This window comes from Dermacentor albipictus, chromosome 6, assembly GCF_038994185.2.
Source record: "Dermacentor albipictus isolate Rhodes 1998 colony chromosome 6, USDA_Dalb.pri_finalv2, whole genome shotgun sequence".
In the NCBI taxonomy this organism is placed as follows: Eukaryota; Metazoa; Arthropoda; class Arachnida; order Ixodida; family Ixodidae; genus Dermacentor; species Dermacentor albipictus.
The window spans coordinates 53,738,439-53,762,145 of record NC_091826.1 but is presented as its reverse complement, the minus strand read 5'-3'; the positions used below and the strand labels follow the sequence as shown (position 1 = coordinate 53,762,145).

Genomic DNA, 23,707 nt, shown 5'->3' with positions numbered 1-23,707 from the left:
TGTGTTCATTATTGTCTCTTTATTTATGTACTAATATTATATTGGCATTCTTACAAGTCTGGTACATTTGAAGTCATGAGGCATCACACATAGAGTCACAAACTGTTTGAGTACAACCTCTCTATCTTTTACAAGATGAACTGTTATTTCATATTCTCCTTATGCAATTTTTTTTAAATATCCAGCGGAGCCCATCTACCTTCACCTGTAACTACACACAGGTCTTTCATTCCTTTTCTGCAATTATGTCTAGCAGTGGCCAAATTGCTGTTATGGGTACTTTACAGTTCAGTATGGAATTCCTGTGCTTTCAATTCATCATCAAAGTTGCTGATTACACTGGCCCAGTTTATATTTGACAGCATAAATCTTTTCCCTGATAATACTAAGTCTGCTTCTTGCTGATTTCATGCGTCCACTTACTGCCTTTTGAAGACAATGCTCCGACTCTTGTAAGCACGAAATGACCCACAACAGATGTTTGCAGATAGAAGCAATTTATTGAGGCAATGTCAAGGCGACAGAACAGTCACTGTACGGAGTGCACTCACTGCATTGATTTTCTGATGCACCACTGCACAGAGCTGAGGCAGTCAGAGCAAATCAAATGCTCAAGCCGCCGAGAAAACGTCAGCACAACTTTCTCGCGGGGCTCACAGGTTGAGTTTCACTGCTGCTCTGGAGTGATGCAGTTCACTTGGTTGAAGAGCCTGTCCTTGATCACTTGGGACATGAGGCCATGGATGACCTCGATGGTCGTCTTGCAGCTGTCTCGCGTCGCCTTTGCCAGCTTGTCCTCAGTTCGTTTCTCGTGTGGGTCCAGGCCTAGGACAAAGCCACCTCGACCGAGCTGCGACTCGGACTGCTCCAGCTTGTCCGACAGGTCAAACACTTGGCCTGTCGTGTAGTCGGCATTCTGCGTGGTGGAATGTACAGAAGTGAGCCGTCAGAGTAGAACCACATTTTAGTAAGAGAGAAAGTGCAAGAAACGGGACAGGAAAGAGAGATAAACCCAGCCAGTGTTGTGTTTGACTCTCTTTTTTGTCCCATTTCTTGCAGTGTTGTTGATGTTAGCACCGTGCACCAACTAGCCAAACAGCAAACTTACATTTAGTTGACTTCATGCCGAATACACACAAAAACCGCGATAACGAAATTCTGCAACAACCGAATTCTCGTGACAACAACACATTTTCACATTCTCGGCAAATGCGCATAGGATTCAATGCATTTCGTATTACTTGACAACAAAATACATAATGTGCTGAACTGCAATGCCGCATTAACAAAATTTGACAGAACATTACCCTGCAGACTACCTACTTGTGCAAGGCTAGCAGACTCCCAAAAGTGCGCAAATGCCTTTGCATTGCACTTAAATTGCATAATATACCACTGCATTACGCTTGCATGGGCACTGCCAACAACCTAGCTCTGGAAGCAATACAGTGTCATAGCCACCATCTCATTTGTTGACCACCCATTTGAAATGGCCCGGCCACATGTCTCTACTGACAAATATTTGCGTGAGGTGGCCATATTCTCGGTCGATCGCTTTCAGGGATAAAGTACACTCACTTTCACGCCGCATCACTTTCATCACTTTCACTGGACGCATCAGCGTCTACAGGCGACAGCGTGCGTTCGATGAAAGAGCGAGTGATCTCATATGAAAGAGTATCTTTCTGCCTCACTTTCATACCAAAAATGAGCCTTCAATGCTGCTTCAGAAGAAGGCTACTTTGTTTTGTGGCGTGAAATGTATATTTCCACACTCTTTTTAGTTCAGTTTTTTTTTGCCGTTTTTCCCTATAATAATTTTTGCAAGTCAGACATTTTAGCAGGCACTGTCTCCCTGCTACTCATTCAATTCTCTTGTCATTTTTTTTTTTTACTGAATGCCAGAGAGACTACTATGATATAGTGTTTTAGGACATGGCAACATTCTGAAATCTTGTAGAATTCACCACTTGCAATTGTGCAACTCTACAATTTCATAACTTGATCTAAAATACAGTTACAAATATTAAAATGCCAAGTTGCACTTTTTGTACAATCAGAAAAATACCTGCTCAATTTTAGCTTTTTTTGCTGCAGAACATTTCTCGCAACTCGCCTTCCAAGTTTATAACACAAAAAAAGGTAACTTTCTTTTGGGGTTGACTTAGAAGAAATTTAATTGCACATTTGCAATGAGCACGCAAGATTAAATGTTTACTGAAAATTTGACGTGTCTAGGATTAATAACAAAAAATGTTTTTCCGAAAACTCAAGCCCCCCCCCCCCCCCCCCCCCCCAGGAACATATGTATATATACATTGAGTATAGAACACACATGAATTTGCCTTCTGGTGATTACAGAAGTGCCTGACTTTGCAGCAGATGACTTGTGTTTGGTGGCACTGGCACCTTTCTGTGCCCCCCCTGTGCAAGCACTTGGAAGAGGAGCACTAGCAAAGTGAAAGCTGCGCACTGGCGTGTTCCCTTTCACTAACAGCGGACTGCATTGCGCCCACTTAATGATATACTCTGTGGCCAAAGCTAAGAGAGCTATCGCTCCAATACGATACACGTAGACACATGCTAGTACCGAGGCCAATGAACTCACTGTGAGTAGACTGGACGAACTGAGCGTGTTGACCCAGTACTTGTTCCAAAGCGAGTCCAGGAGCCGGCGGTCAAGTGAAGACTTGAAGTAGGACACCTCAAGAGAGTAGTACTGCTTGCAGTGGACCCCAAAGTCTTCAATCTTGTTGAGCGGGATGGTCTGGTACTCTGCCGGACCCTCATCTGGGGGCTTGTAACCCTGTGGAAGGAATACAGAATGTGTCCACAAATGCTGGAAGGCGAGCAGGGAAACTAAAGAACACGGTGCTGCATTTACGTAACTGTAATGCCTGCTTTTCGCCAAAAGAAAAGAAGGCTGCTTACAGTGACATGCATATAAAAATAAAGTGCAAAATGAATGCTGTATCTAGCAGCACCCTATTGTGGTCAAACATGAATGAATAAATAAATGAAAGGAAAATAAGAATGGCAGTTAGCCCTGTTTGAATGCATTGCTGCCGTATTTGGGAATACTGACTAAGAGCACTCGTGTCCATTACACCTTCTGGTGGTTTTCTGTATTATCAGGCTGAACGCTTTCTTTATAATTTAGAATACATTGCGGTTCAATTGCTTCAAGTAACATAACGCCAGAAAAGGCTCCGAAGCTCGATGGATGAACTAGCATGGAACAGTATTATGAAGCACATCACATATAACTACAGCACCAAATTTAAACCACCCTTTCCTTTTGCCAAAAGACGGTAGAAATTGAGATGTGATGCATGCCTTGGGCATTTCCAAGGCATCTTGCACCCAGTGGTTTGTGCAGGAACCAATTTCCCAGAGCAAGTTTAAAGGGGGTTGTGTAACAGATGAGGGCAAGACATATGCAGTACAGGAAATGAGACAGGCGACAGAACATTAAATCCTGTTTGAACAATTAGACTTAAGACACTTGTTCTGTGAAGAACTCGTGTTTTTGATAAAGTACTGCCCCACTGAACCATGTCTTGTTACAGCTGAATAAAATTAATGAAAAAGTAGGAAACATGATTAAACATTAAGTACATCACTAAGACATCCAAGCAAAACACAACAGGAAAAGAAAAATAAGAAAAATGCAATACCTTCGGATAAGTCCTAAAGGCACCCAAATTCACTTTTCCAGCTGAGATGGTCCTCACAGGGTCAATCTGCAGAATAAGTGAGACACAGACAGGAATGGAACATATAGCAGATCCACACTACAATAAGCAGCACCCAATAACAGGACCAAAACAAATTTCCCGAGCTCCAACTCATAAAACATGCAGCCCAAGCGTTCATGCAAATCTGACTCCAGGAACATCTGAAAGTGATGTTTGGAGGGTAGCCACCGGTCTCCCTACTGTGACCAATGAAGGCATTTCTGGCAAGTGCACAAGAACACATCAGATGAACCTTTTCATGCATGTGAAATGTCACACATGCCACTTTTACAGTCAGTGATCACCACTGCTCAACATAAAGTGTGTATAGCTACAGGAGTACATTATAACCCGTCGCATCCATCAATGAAATACAAGCAACGTTTAAACACTAGAAATGAGGATGACAACAGCAGGTTTTGTTGAAGCCAATCAAGGTGCAAAGTCATGCAATGTGTCAATCCTGATCCTTTTATACTTCAGTCACACGGGGGCACATTTAATCATGATAGAGCCTAATCAGGATCAAGTTTTTCTGTCACTATTGGCTCCCCTCTGCAGCTTATGCAAAGGAGCCAATTGCAATAGAGAAATTCAATCTCAATCAGGCTTAATCGCAATCGAAGGTGCCCAATTTGACACTGACATTAGTCAAGTCTGCATGATTCAGGAATACTAGGCTTTAATCAGATTAGTGATCCCAAATTCCTTGTCAGACATTTCACTGATCCCTTGAACAGTTGAGGTTTATCAGTACTGTGTTTATAGAACCTACAGGACCCCTTGAACATTCTAGACGACTCTAGGAGTCCATACCCCTAGAGTCCCTGCAGAACTATGCTCACGAAGTCCAAGCAGAAACGTTGTGCAGACGCCACCGATGATGATTGTGCATGTAAGTGAACAGCCAAACAATTCTAGAAAGCTAAGCACTTGAAAGTGTTTATTTTTTGCAGTGATGATATTTAAGTAGTGTTTGTTGGTTCATTGCGTAATTCTATAGAGAACAGAGCCGTTAATCAGCCCCTCTGTAGAGGTAGTATAGGTGGAAAGCCTGTGTGTTTCAAAAAGCTGCTGCATTCCATGAAAAACAGACCTTGCAGCTATGTTGCATCTGTACACACCATTTTGTTGGTGGTGAAAATCCAGCTCCGACCACTGACCACGAAAACAGGCGAAAGAGAGAAAAAGAAAGCCATTTGCTTTAATTAAAACAACCCAAAAAGTAGACGCGCTCACCACAATGGCAACGAATGGCTCCTGAAACTGCTGGTTGAGCATCTGTGTGCTGACGTCAATGCCTGACAGCCAGCAGCCGTATCCTGGGTGTGAGTGGTACCAGCCCACTACGTTCTCTAAGCGGCCAACAGTCTTGGCATTCTCCGTGTAATCGGCCATGTACTCGTACGCCTGAGCCTGGGCATTCACCCTGGTCTCGGTTCCTTCGACAGGCAGCGCAAACGAGTCCATCACTATCATTGTATTGGCGTCCACCTGGTAGAAACAGACCGTAAAAAGTTGTTCAAAACTCCTTCAATACAGACAACTGGGTGTGTCTATTTAAATACCTTCAGGGCCAATAGGGTGTTGCAGAAGACAACGTAATAAAAAAATGCCACAAACAAAAAGATGAGGACACAGAATATTCTTCATGCACATTTTTTACAGAAATCCAGGTTTGTAATAGAGACAATCAAGTTGGACAAATGGTTCCAATCATTACCTGAGTAATGAAATAGTGAAAGTTGGCTTATACGACATGAAATGGACACCTTATGACAATGGTTGGTACGACATGATCCCAGTGCAATTCCATTATCGAAATCTGTAGCAGCATTCAAATATATAAAAGTGGAGCTGTATGCAGTGTGATTGTTATTGATTCTAGGTATCCCAAGCTGATTACAGCACATCACCTTGCCCTTCCTAGGCTCTAATGACTGATAGGGCAATCAGTAATGTCAGTATCATCACTGGTGGAGGCCTAGGATGAAAACAAACAAAGAAAAAGCCAAAGGGCTCACTCAAGGAAATCCTAACACACACAATTCTTATGCACAAAACAGTGTAGTTGGCCACCTCAGTGAAACACTGAATGCACTGAATCTAGTGCTATATTTATGTCCCCAATATCTTAACATTTAACAACTGGTGTGAAACAGATGCGCTAAAACCACAAAAGTAAGACAAGCCACCGGTCATGAACCAACTAGCCGAGCAGCAAGTTTGACTATCTTATGTTTACTTTATCGTTGCCATAACAGCTCGACAATACGACTGAGCCAGAAAAGTTTGGAAGGACACTAAAGGAAAAAGTTAAGTCGGGTTAAACTGAAAGGCTGATGTTACAAGATAATAAATGCAGGACCATTAATGAGAACGAATTTCCTGAACATTAAAAAAAAGTGTAAATGTAAGGAATGGTGTCACTGGTCAGGGAATGCACAACCACCTCCTTATAATGCACACTGTCATGCCACTGACTTGTCTAGAATAATCAGTGACTCATAATGAAAAACAAGCTACATCGCACATTAAAATTGCATAGAAAATACAGGTTGTAATGCAATCTCAAATGAAACATCATTTTCTTTGCTGTCGCACAGGTGATCTGACAACTGAGAAACCGTGTGCAACAGTTAGCATCTTGCCCAATAACTTGCACTGGTCTCGCAAATGCTGCCTCATTTATAGGCTGCTTCAGATTTGTTACATTATGTAAGCTTTGCATGGAGCCTGCACATATGGCAAATGTAGCGAGTTATAAACGCAACATGCCACATTGCAAGAGCAAGCAGGTTTAGAGTGATGGCTGATGACATTTGCTAATGATCATGACTGCTAGTGTCATCCCCTTTGAATCAGGGCAGCAATAAATAGACACCTAGCCAGTGCTTTACAATATGCATTGTAATATAGCATATTGCCTATCTCTGCTTTATTTTGTAATGTCCCCCATGTTTGTGATGGTCCCACCTCTTCCCAGCTTCTTTATTTTTCCGCTAACACTGTCTCTTCCTTACCTCTACGACCGACCAGTCAATACTCGCATCAGCTTCAAACCACAGTGCATCTGGAAGGCATAAGTTTCTCCCATGGTTTTTCTGGCTGGGTGGACACCTTTGCATTACATTTGAATGTGCCGATTCATCGCTCGACAGCAAGCAGACAGCACTCCCTATTTCCTGGATAAAGCGAACTTCGACCTAGTCGTCTGCATTCAACAAGAGGCCAGACGTAACTTGCACCAAGAAACCATCCTCGTCGTTCAGAACGGAGAAGGCGGTTGCTCGGTGCAGGTGAGCTGCCCTCTCGCCGACGAAGGGCGGGTAAAAAAGTGACTTTCTCGAATGTACCGTCTCGAGTGTGCGCGTGAGGGTTTGTACAGATGAAGACGCAACACCCTGTAAGCAAAAAAAAAAAAAAGGTGCTGCAGGTTTTGCCGGTATACTGCAAGAATTCATCTCGCTTGATTCCCTTCCTTTTTTTGATCATCCACCGTTCACGGCCGGCTGATCCCGAGCATTACGTGGGCACGGCCGGCACTGCGACACTGTTCCACCGGCGAAAAGGAATGACATTGGAACAGAATCGTTACCTTATCCGAGCGCTCTCTCAAGGCTACTCACTTTTCCAAGGAGGAGGCCCATGACCTCCAGCGTTCCACCAGAACGTGCGTGCATCACCATCTTCAACAGGGCCAGCGCGGACACCTTCATGTCTTTGAAGTAGTGAGGGCTGCGGAATACGGATGGCAACGATTAGTTAGCCGAAAAGTACGAGTACGCGCGTATTAAATTGCACGCAGATAGCACCAGAGTTTCAAGCCATCCAACAGGACATACATCTGACACGTGTAAACATGTTAGTCTCTTGCGCAATGTTATCCTGGGCTGAAATGCTGCGATAGCCAGTCGCTTTAACCGGTCTTGCTCAATCAGTGTGAAGTGCTCGGACCAAGCTAAACCTGCTTACATAATTTTTCAGGGAAGTGCCACAGCGACCTTAACTATTTCGACAGATTTGGGAGGACATATGTTACGTAGTCGCAGAAAGTGAATCGCGATGCGCCGGTGGCAACAAGCGCAAAGCAATGACATAAATTTCAATACTCTTTGTCCCACGGCTTGGCTGTGAGGATGTCCTGTTGCTGTTTTTTGTTGTACTTGTACAAATCGTCCACGCTCTGCACGGTCTCCACGTTGTTGCTCATCTCCCAGGTCTTCTGTGCCATGTGGTTGTCCATGATTGCGTTTATCCGTTCGAAGTGACCAGAAAAGGATCGATTTTTTTCCGTCGATTTATGCGAATGTCTGCAACAGCTATCTGCAAATCAAGAACTAGAGGCGGCCGCCATTACCAGAGCCACAGGTTCGCAGTATAACTTTGTTTATAATAACAAAAGTTTAGCAAACAAAATTATAAGGAGTACTTTATCATACTTAATAATAAACAAATTATTATAATGCACGTTCTGTGGTAAACACATAAATTATTATTGCGCAATTTCTGCGGTCCTGCGTTCTCCTTCAAGCATCGCACACGGTGAACTTCACGAAGGCAAGGATGGCAGCAGCAGTGGTTTTAGGAAGGTCACTCCTGCGAACTGTACGACAGACCGTGTGCGTCAATGCTGTGCGGTTCAAATCGGAGGAAAAGCCACGTAAGTCCTGCTACTGTTTCGCCCACGCAGTTCACTTTCGTTTCCAGCTTGCCCACACAGTCCGTGCAGCGGACGCACGGACTAAGCCTAGCCACACACATCGTAAACTGCAGCGTTTAAACTAAAATATCAAGCGCCTGTAACCCGCAGATCTAATTTTTCTACGGCGAATTGATGTGGAAGTGTTGGGCGCTCGCGTTTGTAGCTCGCGTGTCAGTTACGTGCTGGGGCGGATTTCGGGTAGCACCGAAACACGCCGGCTTTGAACCCTTTGCTAAATCACTTTGCCGGCCTTTTCGAATCGCATCGAAACTGGTCGACAAATCCCGATGTGTCTGCAGACGCTGCCTATTACTTTCGCCTCTGCATCACTGTCGGCTAAACGTTTGAAATTGACCGACACATGCGCACGCCTTATATCTGCCGACTCTCGACCGGGTCTCAGTCGTAGCGGTTTCGGTATTTCGAGTCCCGAACTAGTGGCAGTTGATTCCGTGAGCACGCTTCTCGAACGACTGCGTAGCTCTTTATGGTCGATGAATGACTGTGGTCCGATTACATCAATTGTAATTATTCACCGACAGCAGCACGTGTTTTGTGTGGAGGGGCGTAAACAGAGTAAGTACCAGATAAAATCGGGGCCGACGATTTCCCCACACTCTGAACGCTTCACGAACGTAGTACTTGCAAGCACTTCCGATCTTCACGTGCCTCTGACCTATCTTCTTTTTTTTTTTTCAGGTTTGTACACGGACATGGAGTATGCCACCGGACGTGAGAAGCAGGAACTCTTAGCCATGGCAGCCGGAAATGATGTGCGTTAGAGTGCTTCACTGTGTTTATGGAGGCGCTGATCGCCGCAACAATTAGTCTGTCACTCAGTAAAGCATTGATCAGAAAGATAAACCAACATTTCGATCTGCATGGGAGGTAGTCTACAACCCAATCCCCGTGGACTACCAACCAACCGTTCTATAGTTCTTCAGGGCTGGTATGATGTAAGGATTCATTTCACTAAATACTATTCCTTTTTTCGTTATCCACCTTTCATGGCTCGCCGATCCCCTTGTCGCTTGGGAGGGAATAGCATTGGATAGAATTGTTAGATTATCCCAGCCATTGGCTGTGTTAGGCTGAATGTACCGGTTGTCGACAGATCGCTGGAGCAAAATGTCACTCGGCTCAACCACTGCTTGAAAGAGGATTTGCCCGTGAATGTTGAGCACTGATCTTTCTGTTGCAGAGTAGCTCTGGGGTTGCATTTTGTAACAATTAATTTCAATTATCATTCTTTCCCTCGTCATTGGCTCGGATGCTGCTGGGATCAGCCAATTGGCTTGACGAGGAATGAGAATGAAAAAAAAAGGATCTATACACAAAGCAGCCCGAGGTGTTTGTCTTGAGCAAGACTGTTACAGGTGTTAGTAGATCCACCCCTTTTCTCCACTCTAGTAGACGCTTATTACAAAACTTGCAGCTGCAAGTGAAACTCGAAAGAGGTGCTTCCCTTGAGACGAATGTATGAGGGGTTCCAGCAAGTATGGACACGAGCACAAGTAAATGGAACGGACAGGACAATGCTGGACATACAACAGATGTAAGTCCAGTGTTGTCCTGTCCGTTCCTTTTATTTGTGCTCACATCCGTACTTGCTGGAACCTCTTATACGTTCACCATGCACGAATTGGCCCAGCAAATCACACTACTAAACTGCTTCCCTTGAGACACTTGCACCTGTAGGCAGTTCTTGAATGCAAGAGTTTGAAAGTTAATTAGTTGGTTTGTGAATTTCATGGTGGTTCAGACAACAGGACAAGAAAAAGTTGACAGCTGTGCTATCAACTGGTAGTTTCATTCAGAATAGTGCAGAATATATAACATTGAGATATCAGATAGGAAAGCAACATAAGAAAAAGCCTTTTCACAATTCACAGCCTCCATGTGCCTTGTAACATGAAGTAATATAAAATAAAAATAATCACATGTGACAGTACTGAGACCAAGTGATTGCCGACTTAATGAGATAACAATTGTTGGTAAGAGTAGAACTGCAAATGCACAACTGATATTGGAAGCATTTCTGGTATAAAATAGTGGAAGTGATTGTACCGACCTTTATAATAGATTTCCGTGACATGTGCTTGTAGACACTTTCGTTGTGATAACCCTGTTTCACACATGTGCTGTTTGTTTAGTGTATGACCTACATGGATAGGCGGTCTATACCAGTGAATAATCAGTGGGAGTTAGGGCTAGCTCTTAGTAATCTTCCATGCGATTATCTTGCACTACTTGCACTACAAGCACGACTAACACACTGAAGCCATGAAAAAGCTTTACAAGCCATGGACGTTTTTTTTTTTTCTTCCCTGATAAGTCGATTTTACATATTCTACACTATTTTGAATGAAACCATTTGGTAGTCAGTGCATGTGTTCAATATTTCTGGTCGTCCGTGCTGTTCACTGTCATCTAAACATGAATGTGTCAAAAAATTTCTCAAGTTTGATCCAGACGAATAAAGGCTCCAGAGGTGAGGAAAATAGGTGCTGCAGGTAAAAAGCATATAAAGCAAATACCTGTGCTGATAGTCGCCATGTGCATTTGGAGTTTCACTTAATCAGAGATAGGTTGACCAGGACCCTTGAAAGTTCATTTGTAAATTTTTCGTAGCAGTCCGAACTATCCTTTCAGGTTCTTGATACATGCAACATGCTGGGGTTTAATGCTGTAGATCTGCGAGACAATTGCCATTGAGGCCCGTGTGAATGTTAGAGGACTTTGCGAGTATTGTGGCCACCTCCACGTGTAGGGTCTTAAAGCAAGGGAAAATTCCAACCAAAGTTTATTTTAAAGACTCGCCGTTTCGGAGCCCATCCGGCTCCTCCTCCAGAGGTGAGATGGCATGAGGCATATCAGTGTTTACATGCGTTCTTGGCGCTTTCACAGGCATGTCAACGCATTTTGTAGAGCTTGAGCATAAACGGCGGGAAGTGTTCCTGACGAAAGATCGGGGTTATCCGGCGTCTTCTGGACGTGCCAGGATTCCAAAAGGAACCACTGCCAGTGGTTGTTTTCTCTCTCCAAGACGACCGTGCCATTGGGGCTAATCTGGTGATCAAAAAGTTTGCAGCGCTCAAGGTCTGCGAAAAGCGTCTGCGTGCCTGTCAAAGCACCAAAAACACATATAAGCTCTGCTATGCCTCGCACCGTCTCACCTCTGAAGAAGCCAGTTGGGCTCCAAAACGTCAGGTTTTTAAAATCAATTTTGGTTGGAGTTTTCCTCACTAATTCAGTTGTCCCCAGCCATGTAGATATCTGCCAAATATTTACCTTAAATAGGGTCTTGTACGAAGAGTAAAGTAATCTTTCAGATGGAGGGCATTGTAATTTAAACACCTCGAGAAATTTCATGACATTCCCACATTAACGTACACCTACCGTAAACCATCTCTTTCTTAGCAATGTTTAAGCTAGCAATAAATTCCTGGCCCCTGGGGTTGCATGTCATAGGCAGGGACACACTTTCCCCTGCCTGTGTTCATTATGTGGGTGATGTTTTAGGCAACTTTAATGGTTTCTATGCAGCCTGACAAAAATGCAATACTTATGTATATATTTGAATGATAAGTGTTCCTGACAACAGTATTGGTATTTGGGTAAGTCCACATTGGTAAGCACAGGTAAACACAGGTTATATGACGCAATATTATGGCCAGGGCTAGCCTTTATCAAGAATAGGTCGGTCTCCAGCTGCAATGTCAAAATAAATTTGTATTGTTTTTCTATGTCGATTCATGATATTTTGTTGGTTACCTGATTCACATTGAAATAATAATAATAATTATTATTATTATTATTATTTGTTTTGAGAACATATATAAGTTTGACTGGAAACGAAAAGCAAGGAGTAGGCTGGCAACTACCACTGGAAGGGGCACAATGCTTGCCTTCTCTTCAGTAAGGAGGTGACAGAAACACAGAAATAGGAAGGAGGGGAGGAAAGAAAGAGCAACAGGACATGCGTAAAAGAATAAAGTAGAACACGTGGTAGGGCCGGTCACTGTAAGTCACGCTACTGCAGAATGTTGAATAAAGGGAATGTCTGAGCTACAAACGTGGATCTAAGTTAATTCTAAAGTAAGTTGTGCTCCACAAATGCACACATGCATATTGTCACCTTCCATTATCTAAACAATCAACTTCAATAGCTCAGGCAAAAAATGCCAACACTGTTTTACCTCTCCTGAAAAAGTGGAGTTGAATTTTTGAGAACTAGTACCAATACCAAATGTTTTATTTTGTGATGCAGTGTAAGCTTTGTATTTTGTACTTGGCATACATTTCTTGTGTTGGCTGATACTTGCAGCGACTTTTGGATTTAATGTAGTTGTGGAGAGCTTGTGAATCATTGTTAGACTGCTCTTTGCTACCACAGTCATCTTGAACAGCAATGTAGGATGAAGTTAAATGTTGCTTCGAAACATGTGGGAAATTGATTTGTTGGTTCATCCGAGAAAAGATTTAATGTTGGCAGGGACCAGACGTGAACTTTAGTTTTGACATGCTTTGAGAGTGAGACTTTTTCATGCTTGAAATATGCAAGATGCATGCCTCGACCTGAAGAGCAGCATTTGTCACTTTTTTGTGCAGGATCCATTCGACATGAAAGTCTTCAAGAGGGGCCCAGGCACCAAGGACAACCCAAACCTGATCCCATCCCACTTAGAGAAGCGAATGATTGGTTGCATTTGTGAGTGCTCTCTCGTGAACACTTCTGTAGGACAATCTTTCAGTGATGAACCATTAATTGTTTGTTGGGAAATTTGTGTAGTGAACTGGAGTAAATGTTAAATGATAAATGTCAGTAAATGACATGTGAAGACTATTCATGTGTAAAGAAAAAAAAAAGGTTTTATGTAATTAAATTCATGGTAAATGTTACCGGTGCAAAGTCGGAGCAGGCCACAATGAGGTCCCATAAATGCTAGACTGCAACTGATAATTGAGGGGACCATACCAAACAATCATTATTAGAAGCTCCTTCCTTCTAGTGAATGACAGTGACATTCATCAATGCTTGCTTAATTGACGCATTTCTGTTGTAATCGTCATTGTCATGAGTGATAGCTGCTATATAATCTTCGCAATGGGCAAGACGTGATGCGAAATGTGACCCAGTGTAAAGTTTTCATCTTTGCTTTCATTTGTCCATTATGGCAAGTACACTCTTAAATCAGGCATTATTAATTTGAAAGACACCAATATGCAGAATGCTTTCCTTTTTTTCTCTTTACTAATGTTTCACTCAAGGTGCATGTTTTATATGTTCTAAAGGCAGCTTTAATAAATGCTCAACCCATGTGTAAATTTGGGACATCAAACTCCCAACAGCTACTGTTCTTTAAAGAAAAAAAAATTGTTGGGCCAGCTAATGCTCTTGCGAGGTAAATTTTACTCTGCACTATTTTAACAGGCCTCCCATCTATTTTGTCTTTTCAGGTGAAGAGGATCAGACCCACATCAACTGGATGTGGCTTCATCGAGGGGACCCAAAGCGTTGCGAGTGTGGATACTGGTTCAAAATTGTGGACGCAAAACCATTGTAGCAAGCACTATGCCAGGCCTAGTCCAGTGTAGACCACAATTTCTTTTTCTTAAAAGGCAGAAACACAACGCAATATAGGAGTATGGCAGCACAGCTTGCAAATACAGCACAATGTTTGTTTTGTTTCTCCTTGGCGAAAATAAAAAAAAAATGCCACAAGTTTTATTTGTTGTCACCGTTTCCATTCTTCTGTGAATGCTGACAAAACCAAAATTTGTTTTGTATGTGTTAACTGGTGTGCCGAGTTTTCGATATGGGCGCCGCAGGCGGTAAGCTTCCTTGCGTTTGCTATCATCATCAGTAATCTGGGCGTTGCTTAGCACTGACGCAAGTGTAATTAAGTGCTGATATTTCTTTTTTATTGTATGGCTTAGGCGCATAATTAGCGGAACAAAGCAATTAGGCGCCCAATCCTGTGACTTCCATAGCGGTTTCATCGGGATTGGTACATTCCGTTGGTTCCGGCCGCTACGACAACGCAACAGAAGAGGCCGTCAGCTATGCGCTGAGACAAGCAAGACGAGTACCGCAGCTTAAGCTGCAACGGGATGTTGACAGACAAAAAGATAACGTTCCGGTCGAAGCGTAAATAATTTATCAGACGTGCCTCCTTTTTACGGACGACGTGGTATGGTGTGTACTAAACGGCGACTCGCACGTCGGCGGCTGACTTTGACGTCACCTTTCGGTTTCAGCATGGCGTCGTGCGGCTGGTGTTTGGCCGAGTGTCTGTGCTAGGCCAATTTTGGAATCTCGTTTGCAGCGCGGCGATTCTACCGTTGTCAGTGTGCGAACGATGTCAATCAGGTAACAAGAGAGAATGCGCACAGGTCCGAACACAGGCGAAATGTTCATCACTCGTGCTCTGGAGAAGATACTAAACGATCGGGAAATCAAGCGATCCTATCACTCGCAACTGAGGAAAGCCTGTGAGCTTACACTCGGTAAGTGTACATTTTTTTCTTTACCCGCTTCGTAGTTCCATGGCTTTTTTTTTTTTTTGCCTGTTTCGACGTAGCTTCGTTTACTCTTTTGTCCAGACGGCATTCACTGCCTGTACTACTGTCCCAGTGTGAGAGTTCAGTGTGTGGGTTTGGGTCTGTCCAGTGGAGAAACGGACTTGAAACGAGCGCAGGTGTTTCGATCTCGTCAGGGTTTATCGTTCATTGAGCGCCCCATTGGCGTGGAGGTCCTTATTTTTGGGGCCTCCGGCAAAGATGAGCGACGATCTGAGCGTGTTCTGCGTTATGCAGTGTCGTAGTGCGGCCCGATTGAACGCGCACAACCCGATCTCGTACGAGACATACGCCGCAATCCGGAGCGGGGCCCGTGCCCGTTTTTTTGTTTTCGTTATTTTTGTTCGACGCGCCGGAACCATCTGGAGCCGTGCCTTAGTATTGACGTTTATTTTTATTCGCTCACAAGGTCCTCGCATTGTCGCCACAAGTGACTGTCGTCGCCGTCCCTCATAGCAGCGCTCGCTCGAGTTTCTTGTCATTGATTGTAGTTACTTTCCGTCTTCACGGTCGGCCTTTTCAATCGCACACGTGGGGTGTTTACGCGTGTCGGTCTGCAAAGACCGTTCGTTTCACCTTGACAGTTTTGTTTCCGATTCCTCGCTCCTAGCCCTCTTTCAGCTCGAACGCGATCTGCGTTGTTATCAAAAGCTCTGTACTAGTTGAGCCTTGCGCCGCGGGGCAGCTGTGTTGATCCTTAACTGTCATTCGCTCGTGACCGTCGGCGCGGTCGAAATGCCCTCTGCAAACAACCGCGGCGGCCTTTTTCCACTTCGCTGGGTGGCTTTGCCTGCGTGGCGCGCGTTGGATTCCTTTGCCATAGTGTTGCGCTTGATAATAATTGCAGATAACTTCAAGTCATTGCGAACTAGACTGCGAACTTCTGCGGTATTGCGCAATCTGTGCTTGCTTTTTGCGGTATGTTGCGTAATGCGCTTTGATATGTGTATTGCATAGTGTCGACTACACAGAAAAAGAAAGAGGGAAAAGTAACGTTGCTGTTGGTAGCAACCACAAGATTGAAACACTATTCCGTTGTGCTGACAAAAGGAAGTTTTGATTATAATAAGTAGTTTCAGTTTGCATGCACCACTTCGGCTATAATAAAATAGCTGTATATGTCTACAGAGGCTACTTGTTAGCCACTGAAGACGAAATCATAAAGAAGAAATAGGTCCTTCAGGTTTAAAAATAATAATGTATCCTCTAGTCCGGAACCAGCTTGGTTCTACTTACTCCTAGTGGTGTTTCGGCTAGTTTTTGTGTTGGTATCGTCAGTGAAAATGACGACACCAACACAAAACTTCGGAATATATAAATATAAAATAAAACCATAATATAAATATAAAACCAACACTAAACTTGGGAATATATAAATAACATGCCAAGTGCTAGCCTGAGAGATTTGCTGTTCTGTTTACTACAGTACAAAATAAAACGATAAGAATGGTACAGAAGATGTGGTGATGTTTCAGAAAAGGACAAGTACTTTATTGAAGTTTTAATTCAGTTGCAACATTTAGCCAGTTACTTTGCTGCTCTAACATACTTATTCAAGTTTACTGTGGGGCTGTTGATTAATTACTACAAGAACACCATGTTTAACATGGAATTTGTTTTTGCAGCAAGCTTACTTTCATCATTTGTTTGCTAAAAAGGAAGTTTTAATTTGCAAAATTTGTTGTAATAACCACACATTATAACATGACTCTTGTTATAAAAAGCAGTGCGCATTTCATTCTGCCGTGATATTGCAAGCCGACCTAACGTCTTGCCTAGGAAGTGTAGCACAAAACACATGAAAACTTGATGGGAAACTTTACGTTGGGGCCAACTGTGACCTCTATTCCAATATATATAAAACGCAGAGATGACAGCTGGACTGATTTCAATAAAATTTGTTGCATTTAAGAGAGAATGCTGAATTCCAACCTCTGTAGGAATTTAGGGTTCCAAAATTTTAAAGAATATTGGCAAGACTGTGTCGCAAAGCTTACATATCCGTAAATCCACACCAAAAACGATTTGACAGCTCTGTAAACTCTGTAAACTGGTCTTTGGAGCATCTCATGTGGACAAATTTGACATACAGCTACAATTGCTTTGATTGCTCCAATGCTCGCGAGAGTATTACAAAAGTCCTATACCCTAATTAATTATATATTTCAGAGTGGCATATCAATTTAAGATGTCTCAAAAGGTGCATTCTTGAATAGTGTGTAACTGTCTTTTAGTGCCAAGTTACAGAGTGTTTCACTTGACTGTTCAGTTTTATTTATTTATTTATTTATTTTTCAAATTCTGGGATTAAAAAAATTGTTAAAGATTGATAGCGTAAATAAAAAGTGTTACTCGTTACACTCAATATTTGATTTTAACTTTTATATGCAACAAACCTCATCAAAATTTGTGCTGTGGTTACCAAGAAATGCAATTTCTCCATTTTCATCTATTTCGTATGTGAGCTTCCTGAAGTAAACATTCCTCTTAACCTGCGTCATTCATTAGACTTGACTAGTGCTGCTTTCTAATTAAGGCTATTCTAATTCCTGCATTATGCTTTTTTGAAATGTGCGGCATAGTGTAATTTACCTACTCTTATTTTTTTCTGCAGAAGAGATCAAGAATGAAATCAAGAACCAAGCACCAAGGTATGGGATCTGGCATTGACAACAGCACTTGTATTTTTACAAGCTGTGTTTACATTTTCAGTGTGCTTCTTAGACTTTCAGTAATTCCTGCATGGTTGAATGCACAGTGTGTCTGTAAAACTAAGCCGAGCAGATTTCTAATTGAATGCAGTGGTATGTTGAACATAGGAACAAATGTTTAGAATGTTGTTATCTTTACAGTTATGAGCATGTTTTGAGTCCACACTAACCCGCATACAACCTCCTTCAGTTTGGAAGCTACCATGCACATTGATGAAAGTTTCGCATCTTAATTGTGGTGATTAAAGTTTGCTTAGGGCTGTGCTAGGGTCATGGAAGTGATTTTATGCCACATTTCAATTGGGTACCCACATCTTACTCGTAAATTTTTATTGGAAACTGAAGAAAAATCATTGTGTAATCAATGCGAGCAACTTCTTACCGTAAACCCCATTTTAACAACATGCATGGCCTTGGAACAAACAAACGCTTTCATGAACTTTATAAAACATTAATGCCACTTGTATCCCTTCACAATGGGTTTGAGTTTTTAGAGGTAGCAACTTTTCTAAAATAAACTGTGGATTAATGATTTTTTTGCTTCAGGTGCGTTATCTCACTGTAAAATCTTGCCGTGTAGTTGGCGCTTCATAGGTTCAGTTGTTTCTGTGCAACCCGACATAACTAATACGAGCGCTACACGGTGTATTTTCGGTCACGGTCAAGCCCAAACGGGATTGAATTTCTTTACACCCATTGGCTCTTGCACAGAGAAGTCAATTGCATTCAACAAATGCATTGTGTAACACTTGCATAATGTCAGCAGGGTAGATGGTTGACTTTGTTGTGCAACACCACTGAAGTTTTCTGCATACATATTAAAAACACATGACTGAGGAGGCGTAAACATGTGACCTGAGATGGAGCAAAATCCACAATTAGGGGTGTGCAAATATTCAACACTTTTGAATAGCAAATCGAATAGTTATTCGGCCTTCTAATTGAACAGCCACTATTCATGAATGCGACTATTTTTCTAATGTATTTTGAATATTTCAAAGCTTCAACTGTGCCCATATAACGTAATATTGGAGCAAAAGTACAGTAAATTTTCACCCCTGCAGGCGTAGTAAGGGCATAAAACATAAGACCTTGCATAGTGGAGCAGGCTGCGTGACTTAGGTAGCTCTACTTTACAGACTGTAAAGTGATTATTTGCATTCTACGATGATCCCTATGCATGTAAAGAAGTTACTTGTTTGTTCCTAATTCTCCATTTGTGCTTTTAATAAAGAACGCTTCATAACATTCTATGTAATGAGAGAAACTTGCTAACTTTAAAAATACTGAGACGTGAACATCTCTTTATATTATTGTGAGAACGGCTATTCATTATTCAGAAACTGTTCGAAAAGTGTTCAGTTCAATTCACTTCTGGCACTATTTGATTGGTATTTGATTCGGTCTTAAAAATTGCTATTCGCAGACCCCTACCAACAATGTGACATGTTAGTGCCCATGCGATTATTCAAGAACACATTAGACCTTTTCATAAATTGTGCGTCTAATAAAGCTTTCATGCTGTAGTGCTTTGGTCAGCATAGGTCGAGCAAAAGCAACCCTTTTAGGTTTGATTTTGTTTATGAATTTTAAAATCATTGCACAACCTCTCTCTGATCCTTTATGAACGGGCCATTTTGGACGTTTCTACCTGTATGCTGGAGATATTACAGTGAAGTTGTTAAGGGACATTCACAGCTTTGTTCATTTGGCAAAACGCTAGCATGCGACAGCGCGATCAGTATTAAATCTAAAAGTAAAGCAGTGAGTGTCTGAGCCGTGAATTTGTTTGGAATGTAGTGATTAATTATTATAAAACAAATGTTACCTTGCATATATTTGAATTGAATAGACAGATATATACATACATATATATATATATATATATATATATATATATATATATATATATATATATATATATATATATATATATATATATATATAGTATAGGTGTGTTATTGGGAATATATTCATGTATGTATGTTACATTTACATGACTTATTGATTTTTTTTTTCAACCAGTAATTCGTAATTTTTGTTTCTCACATCACATCATACCGGCTTGGTGTCAGAGGTCACCTAGCAGTTTACACATCTGCACTTGAATGCAAGGCCGTAGTCTAGCAAATGGACCCCTAGTATTTCCGGAGAGTGTGAGAACTTGCCCACACCCTCATACATCAAAGACAGCGAAGCTGTCTTTGATGTATGAGGGACGTTTTGAAAGTAAGTTTCGTCATTTTTTTTTTAAGAGAACATGACACGCCAGGGGAAATGAACACTCGTCATAAAAATCCATGCCCGTTGCTAGTTCAGTGCTGGAACGAGCATCGGCAGAGGAGGAATGACGCATGCACAGAGTGCTAAAGACGAGCGAGTAGCAGCAGATCGGTGTGCCTGAGGTTTGAGTGTAAATCACGATGGCAGACAGACGTGTGCTGATAATGCGGTCGGCAATGGAAGTGTGTGCTGTTATCCGGTATGAATGGGCACATGTTTCCTGCATTGAAAGCCACACTCTCGGGACGTCACTTCTAAAACAATGCAGAGCTGGAGCAGGCATTGCGACAATTCCTTGCGTCGCGGGGCACCGAGTTTTACCAGAGTTGTTTCTTCAAACTGATTCTATGCTATGACAGGTGTCTCCATTTTGGTAGCGACTATATGGAGAAAATAATGCAAAGTGTATATTTCGTGATGCCATGGTGCGTGTTTTTTTTAAATTTTTTTTTCAATAATGTTTCTGTGTGAAAATAAATGATGAAACTTACTTCCAGAATGTCCCTCATATCAATTGCTCAGATTGAAATAGATCTGTGAAGGATCTTTTAATAGTGCACTCAATAAATGCACAGTGAAAAGCAAGCCTGCCACTCTGCTATCCCTAGCCAATCCTGCTTTACTTTTACATGTCTTGTTTTCCGAGTGATAACCCTGTCGAAAGATGGGATTACCTACTTCAACTTTCACTCTTTAGCCCTTGATCTCATTCTAGTGTTTTCACATCCAAAATAGTTGTCAGCCAATCAGGGCCCACTTTGTGATACTTCTTTTTGCAAATCCTCAGTGACCAGGAAACGTCGTCGGCGCTTCCACTGCCCAAGGGCCAGGCGGGGCTGGAAGCAGAGAAGTACCTGCTGCCTTTTGAACTGGCTTGCCAGTCCAAGTCACCGCGCATTGTCATGACAGCGCTAGACTGCATCCAGAAGCTCATCGCCTACGGACACCTCACGGGTAACCTGCCGGACCCCATGGAGCCCGGGAAGCTGCTCATTGACCGCATCGTCGAGACCATCTGCGGGTGTTTCCAGGTAGGCTGCTGGTTTAGTTGCATCTTGTAATGGGTTAACATACGACACACGCATGATTTCAAAGAAAGAACCATAGTCAGAAGCAGACAGTTTACTAGCTGAAACTGTGCCCCCCTAAACATAGATGAAACTGAGTACACCAGACTCAACTTCAACAAAACTTAGAGGGACAGAAAGATGCGTTTCGTTTGTCCTAAGTTTTATTTAAGAGAAGGACATGAAAATCGCCAAGAATCGTTTTGTTTTGAAAACGGTATTGAGTGTTCTGATATTACTCTGGTGAAAAAAATTGGCTCTATTACGCTCAGCTTTTAATATTGCAGCTTCTTTTGTGCAAGGTTGGTGCTCACGTGCGTAACGAATTCACAATATTTGTTTGCACTCTTCATGTTCAAGATAGCACTGCAGACTTTCAACCGTATATCTTGCTTTCAGTTCTGAAACTGTAACTCGCCCTGTCACACTAATAGTACAGTCAAACCTCGATATAATGTTGTGCTTGCAGAGTGAGACTTTGTTGAATCACAAATTTTGTTAATTTGGAGTTTTAAAGTTTCACCAGTAAAAGTAATTTCATTAATTTCCAGAACATTCCTGGTAGATAGTATCCTGTCAGTAAGCACTTATAAACGTTGTAAAAAGTTTGGCCGTAATAGCGCGGTTATAAGCACCAGAACGTGTGATGCAGATCGCGACACACAATAAATCTGGGATGCGATGACTGTCCACACTTAGTGCCCACAGCCATCATTGGATGCTCGTCCACACTAAAAAAGTATTTAAATATGCAGATATTCGTCCTGAGAAAAACAAAATGTCGTAGTTTCTTCAGATTGGCGGAGCATTGGTGGCGATAGGAAAAGGAAAACCTTTAAAAGTAAGGCTCGTAGATCTCATTGGTGTCACAAACCTATTGGTGTCACAAAACTATTCCAATATGTTTTTATTCCAATCTCCTGACATCAAATTTATGTAACCGCCAACGCAAGCATCGGGCGGTTACCTGCAGCATTGTCTGAACAGCCCCATCAAACGCTCTCCTCGTTTATAGGTCACTTTTGTTTGCTTTTAAAATGAATAACATTGCCTGCATTGAGCAGTTTTTGTTATCTAATTGGCTGACAAGAGTCAAGGAGCATGCTCAAGTGGAGAGAGTTTTGATGGGGCTGGGAAAGTGCACTGAAAATAGATAACCAGATGAAGAGGGCGGTGTTGGCGTCTGCGATTGGTCCGCTTACCCTTGCTCAGCTTGCGGTGGCTTGTCTAAAATCGTGGTGGCATGCAACAGGCAGTTAAAGATGCTGCTAGAATGGATCCTCAGCAAAGAAGAGGCGGCAGAGTGATGCCATAAACGTGCCGAAAGGGCTTGGTAACGTTATGCGGCCACGAAAAAGTTTGTTATACGCAAATAAACCTATGGTCTCCGGCAGGTGCGAGTAGCCAGTGCCTGAGTGATCGGCGGCAGCCATCTTCCATTCCTTTCGGAACAGGGCAGTCTCCGGCTGTTCCGGAAAAAAATCCAGTTTTGTTCGGCATATTAATGCATCTTTAACGTGCACATCTCACTTTGATGCAATGAGTTTTCATGCTTTTGTGACGTCCAGTGACAGACAGGTGAAGTGGGTGCAGCCTGAAACCTTTTTACCAATAGCGGAAGGTTAATGTCGAAACGGCGTCGAATCAGAAATAATTATTTTTCTTTTGTTCGGTCGATTTGTGCATAATCAGTGCGTGCACGTCATGTCAAATTGGAACCTGTCGCGGTTTTCGTGACGTTGCCTAACAGCCTGGCATAGTCGGGGTGGTCCAAAAAAGTTTTTGACCAATTGCAGAGGGCTGGTTGCAGAATTGGAATAGGAAAGTTTGGAATAACTCAGCCTTCCTGGAAATAAATTTCTCTCGCTCGTGCACATTGGCTTCAATTCTTTTAAAAGTTAACTTGAAAGCCATTGCATGAAATATTCATCCTTGATGTGAAGTTATACATGTTTGGTACTGCGTGGAAGCAGTTTAACATTGTTGTTGCCGTCAGCTTCTTAAAAAAGTGACACTAACTTAATCTAGACGGTTGTGCTGCTGCAGACGATGAAAAGCACACATGTGCATTTCAGAAACTGTGAGATTATGTGAAAATCTAGGACAAATGCCGATCCTCCACATGATAATACATCATCTCTATGTTTAGGCAAGGATAAGCGGTTTTCATCATAGCAAAACATGAGGATTCGGTTACTTTGCTTGTCTACATGGATACGCTGCTTTCAGCACAGAACTGCATCGCTCAAGCAGAAAATGAGCGTTTAAATCTAGTAAAGCTGTTTTTGCTTTTCGTGTCACAGTAGGAGATCTGTACTAGCTGAAACCAGGCCTTTTACACAGTCATAAACTTTGCCCTTGGCCTTTGAAGTTACATCACATTTTCACTACCTTTAGTCAGTGGTACCGTTGCAAAGCATGCTATCTGTAGTCTTGCTCCTAGCTTGGCAGCAGACATTATTAAAGTATCTTCCTTGTACAGTGGGCACTTTTTGTGTCGTGTCCATTGGTCCGTATCTGTTCTTAGTCCATGTCTTATATTTAAGCCTCCAACCCCTTCCAGTCACGTGCCAACTGGCCCGACAGTAGACATTACTGCGAGACCTAAAACAGTGTTGCTTC

The 23,707-nt window shown here is 42.4% G+C and overlaps 3 protein-coding genes across 4 annotated transcripts in view; 2 read left to right on the top strand and 1 right to left on the bottom strand.

Moving 5' to 3' along the window:
- Positions 1-480: 480 nt before the first annotated feature.
- Positions 481-8,104, bottom strand: CSN5 (COP9 signalosome subunit 5). The gene is made up of 6 exons (XM_065439506.1): positions 7,850-8,104; positions 7,367-7,475; positions 4,977-5,231; positions 3,678-3,743; positions 2,609-2,806; positions 481-916 (listed from the first exon to the last, which is right to left on the bottom strand). Exons 1-6 carry the CDS (start codon positions 7,981-7,983, stop codon positions 668-670), a joined length of 1,011 nt encoding a protein of 336 aa, XP_065295578.1. The 5' UTR covers positions 7,984-8,104; the 3' UTR covers positions 481-667.
- Positions 8,105-8,243: 139 nt separating this feature from the next.
- Positions 8,244-14,173, top strand: LOC135907778 (cytochrome c oxidase subunit 5B, mitochondrial-like). The gene is made up of 4 exons (XM_065439507.1): positions 8,244-8,400; positions 9,142-9,215; positions 13,054-13,153; positions 13,903-14,173. The coding sequence occupies exons 1-4, from the start codon at positions 8,304-8,306 to the stop codon at positions 14,007-14,009; spliced, it is 378 nt and encodes a 125-aa protein (XP_065295579.1). The 5' UTR covers positions 8,244-8,303; the 3' UTR covers positions 14,010-14,173.
- Positions 14,174-14,328: 155 nt separating this feature from the next.
- Sec71 (ADP ribosylation factor guanine nucleotide exchange factor Sec71) overlaps positions 14,329-23,707 on the top strand; it is a 52,819-nt gene continuing 43,440 nt past the window's right edge. For both annotated transcript variants that reach the window (XM_065439505.1, XM_065439504.1), the window contains exons 1-3: positions 14,329-14,952; positions 17,639-17,675; positions 20,806-21,049. In XM_065439505.1, the coding sequence (XP_065295577.1) occupies positions 14,829-14,952; positions 17,639-17,675; positions 20,806-21,049 (405 nt within the window). In that variant the 5' untranslated portion in view covers positions 14,329-14,828. The remainder of the gene's footprint in view (positions 14,953-17,638; positions 17,676-20,805; positions 21,050-23,707) is intronic.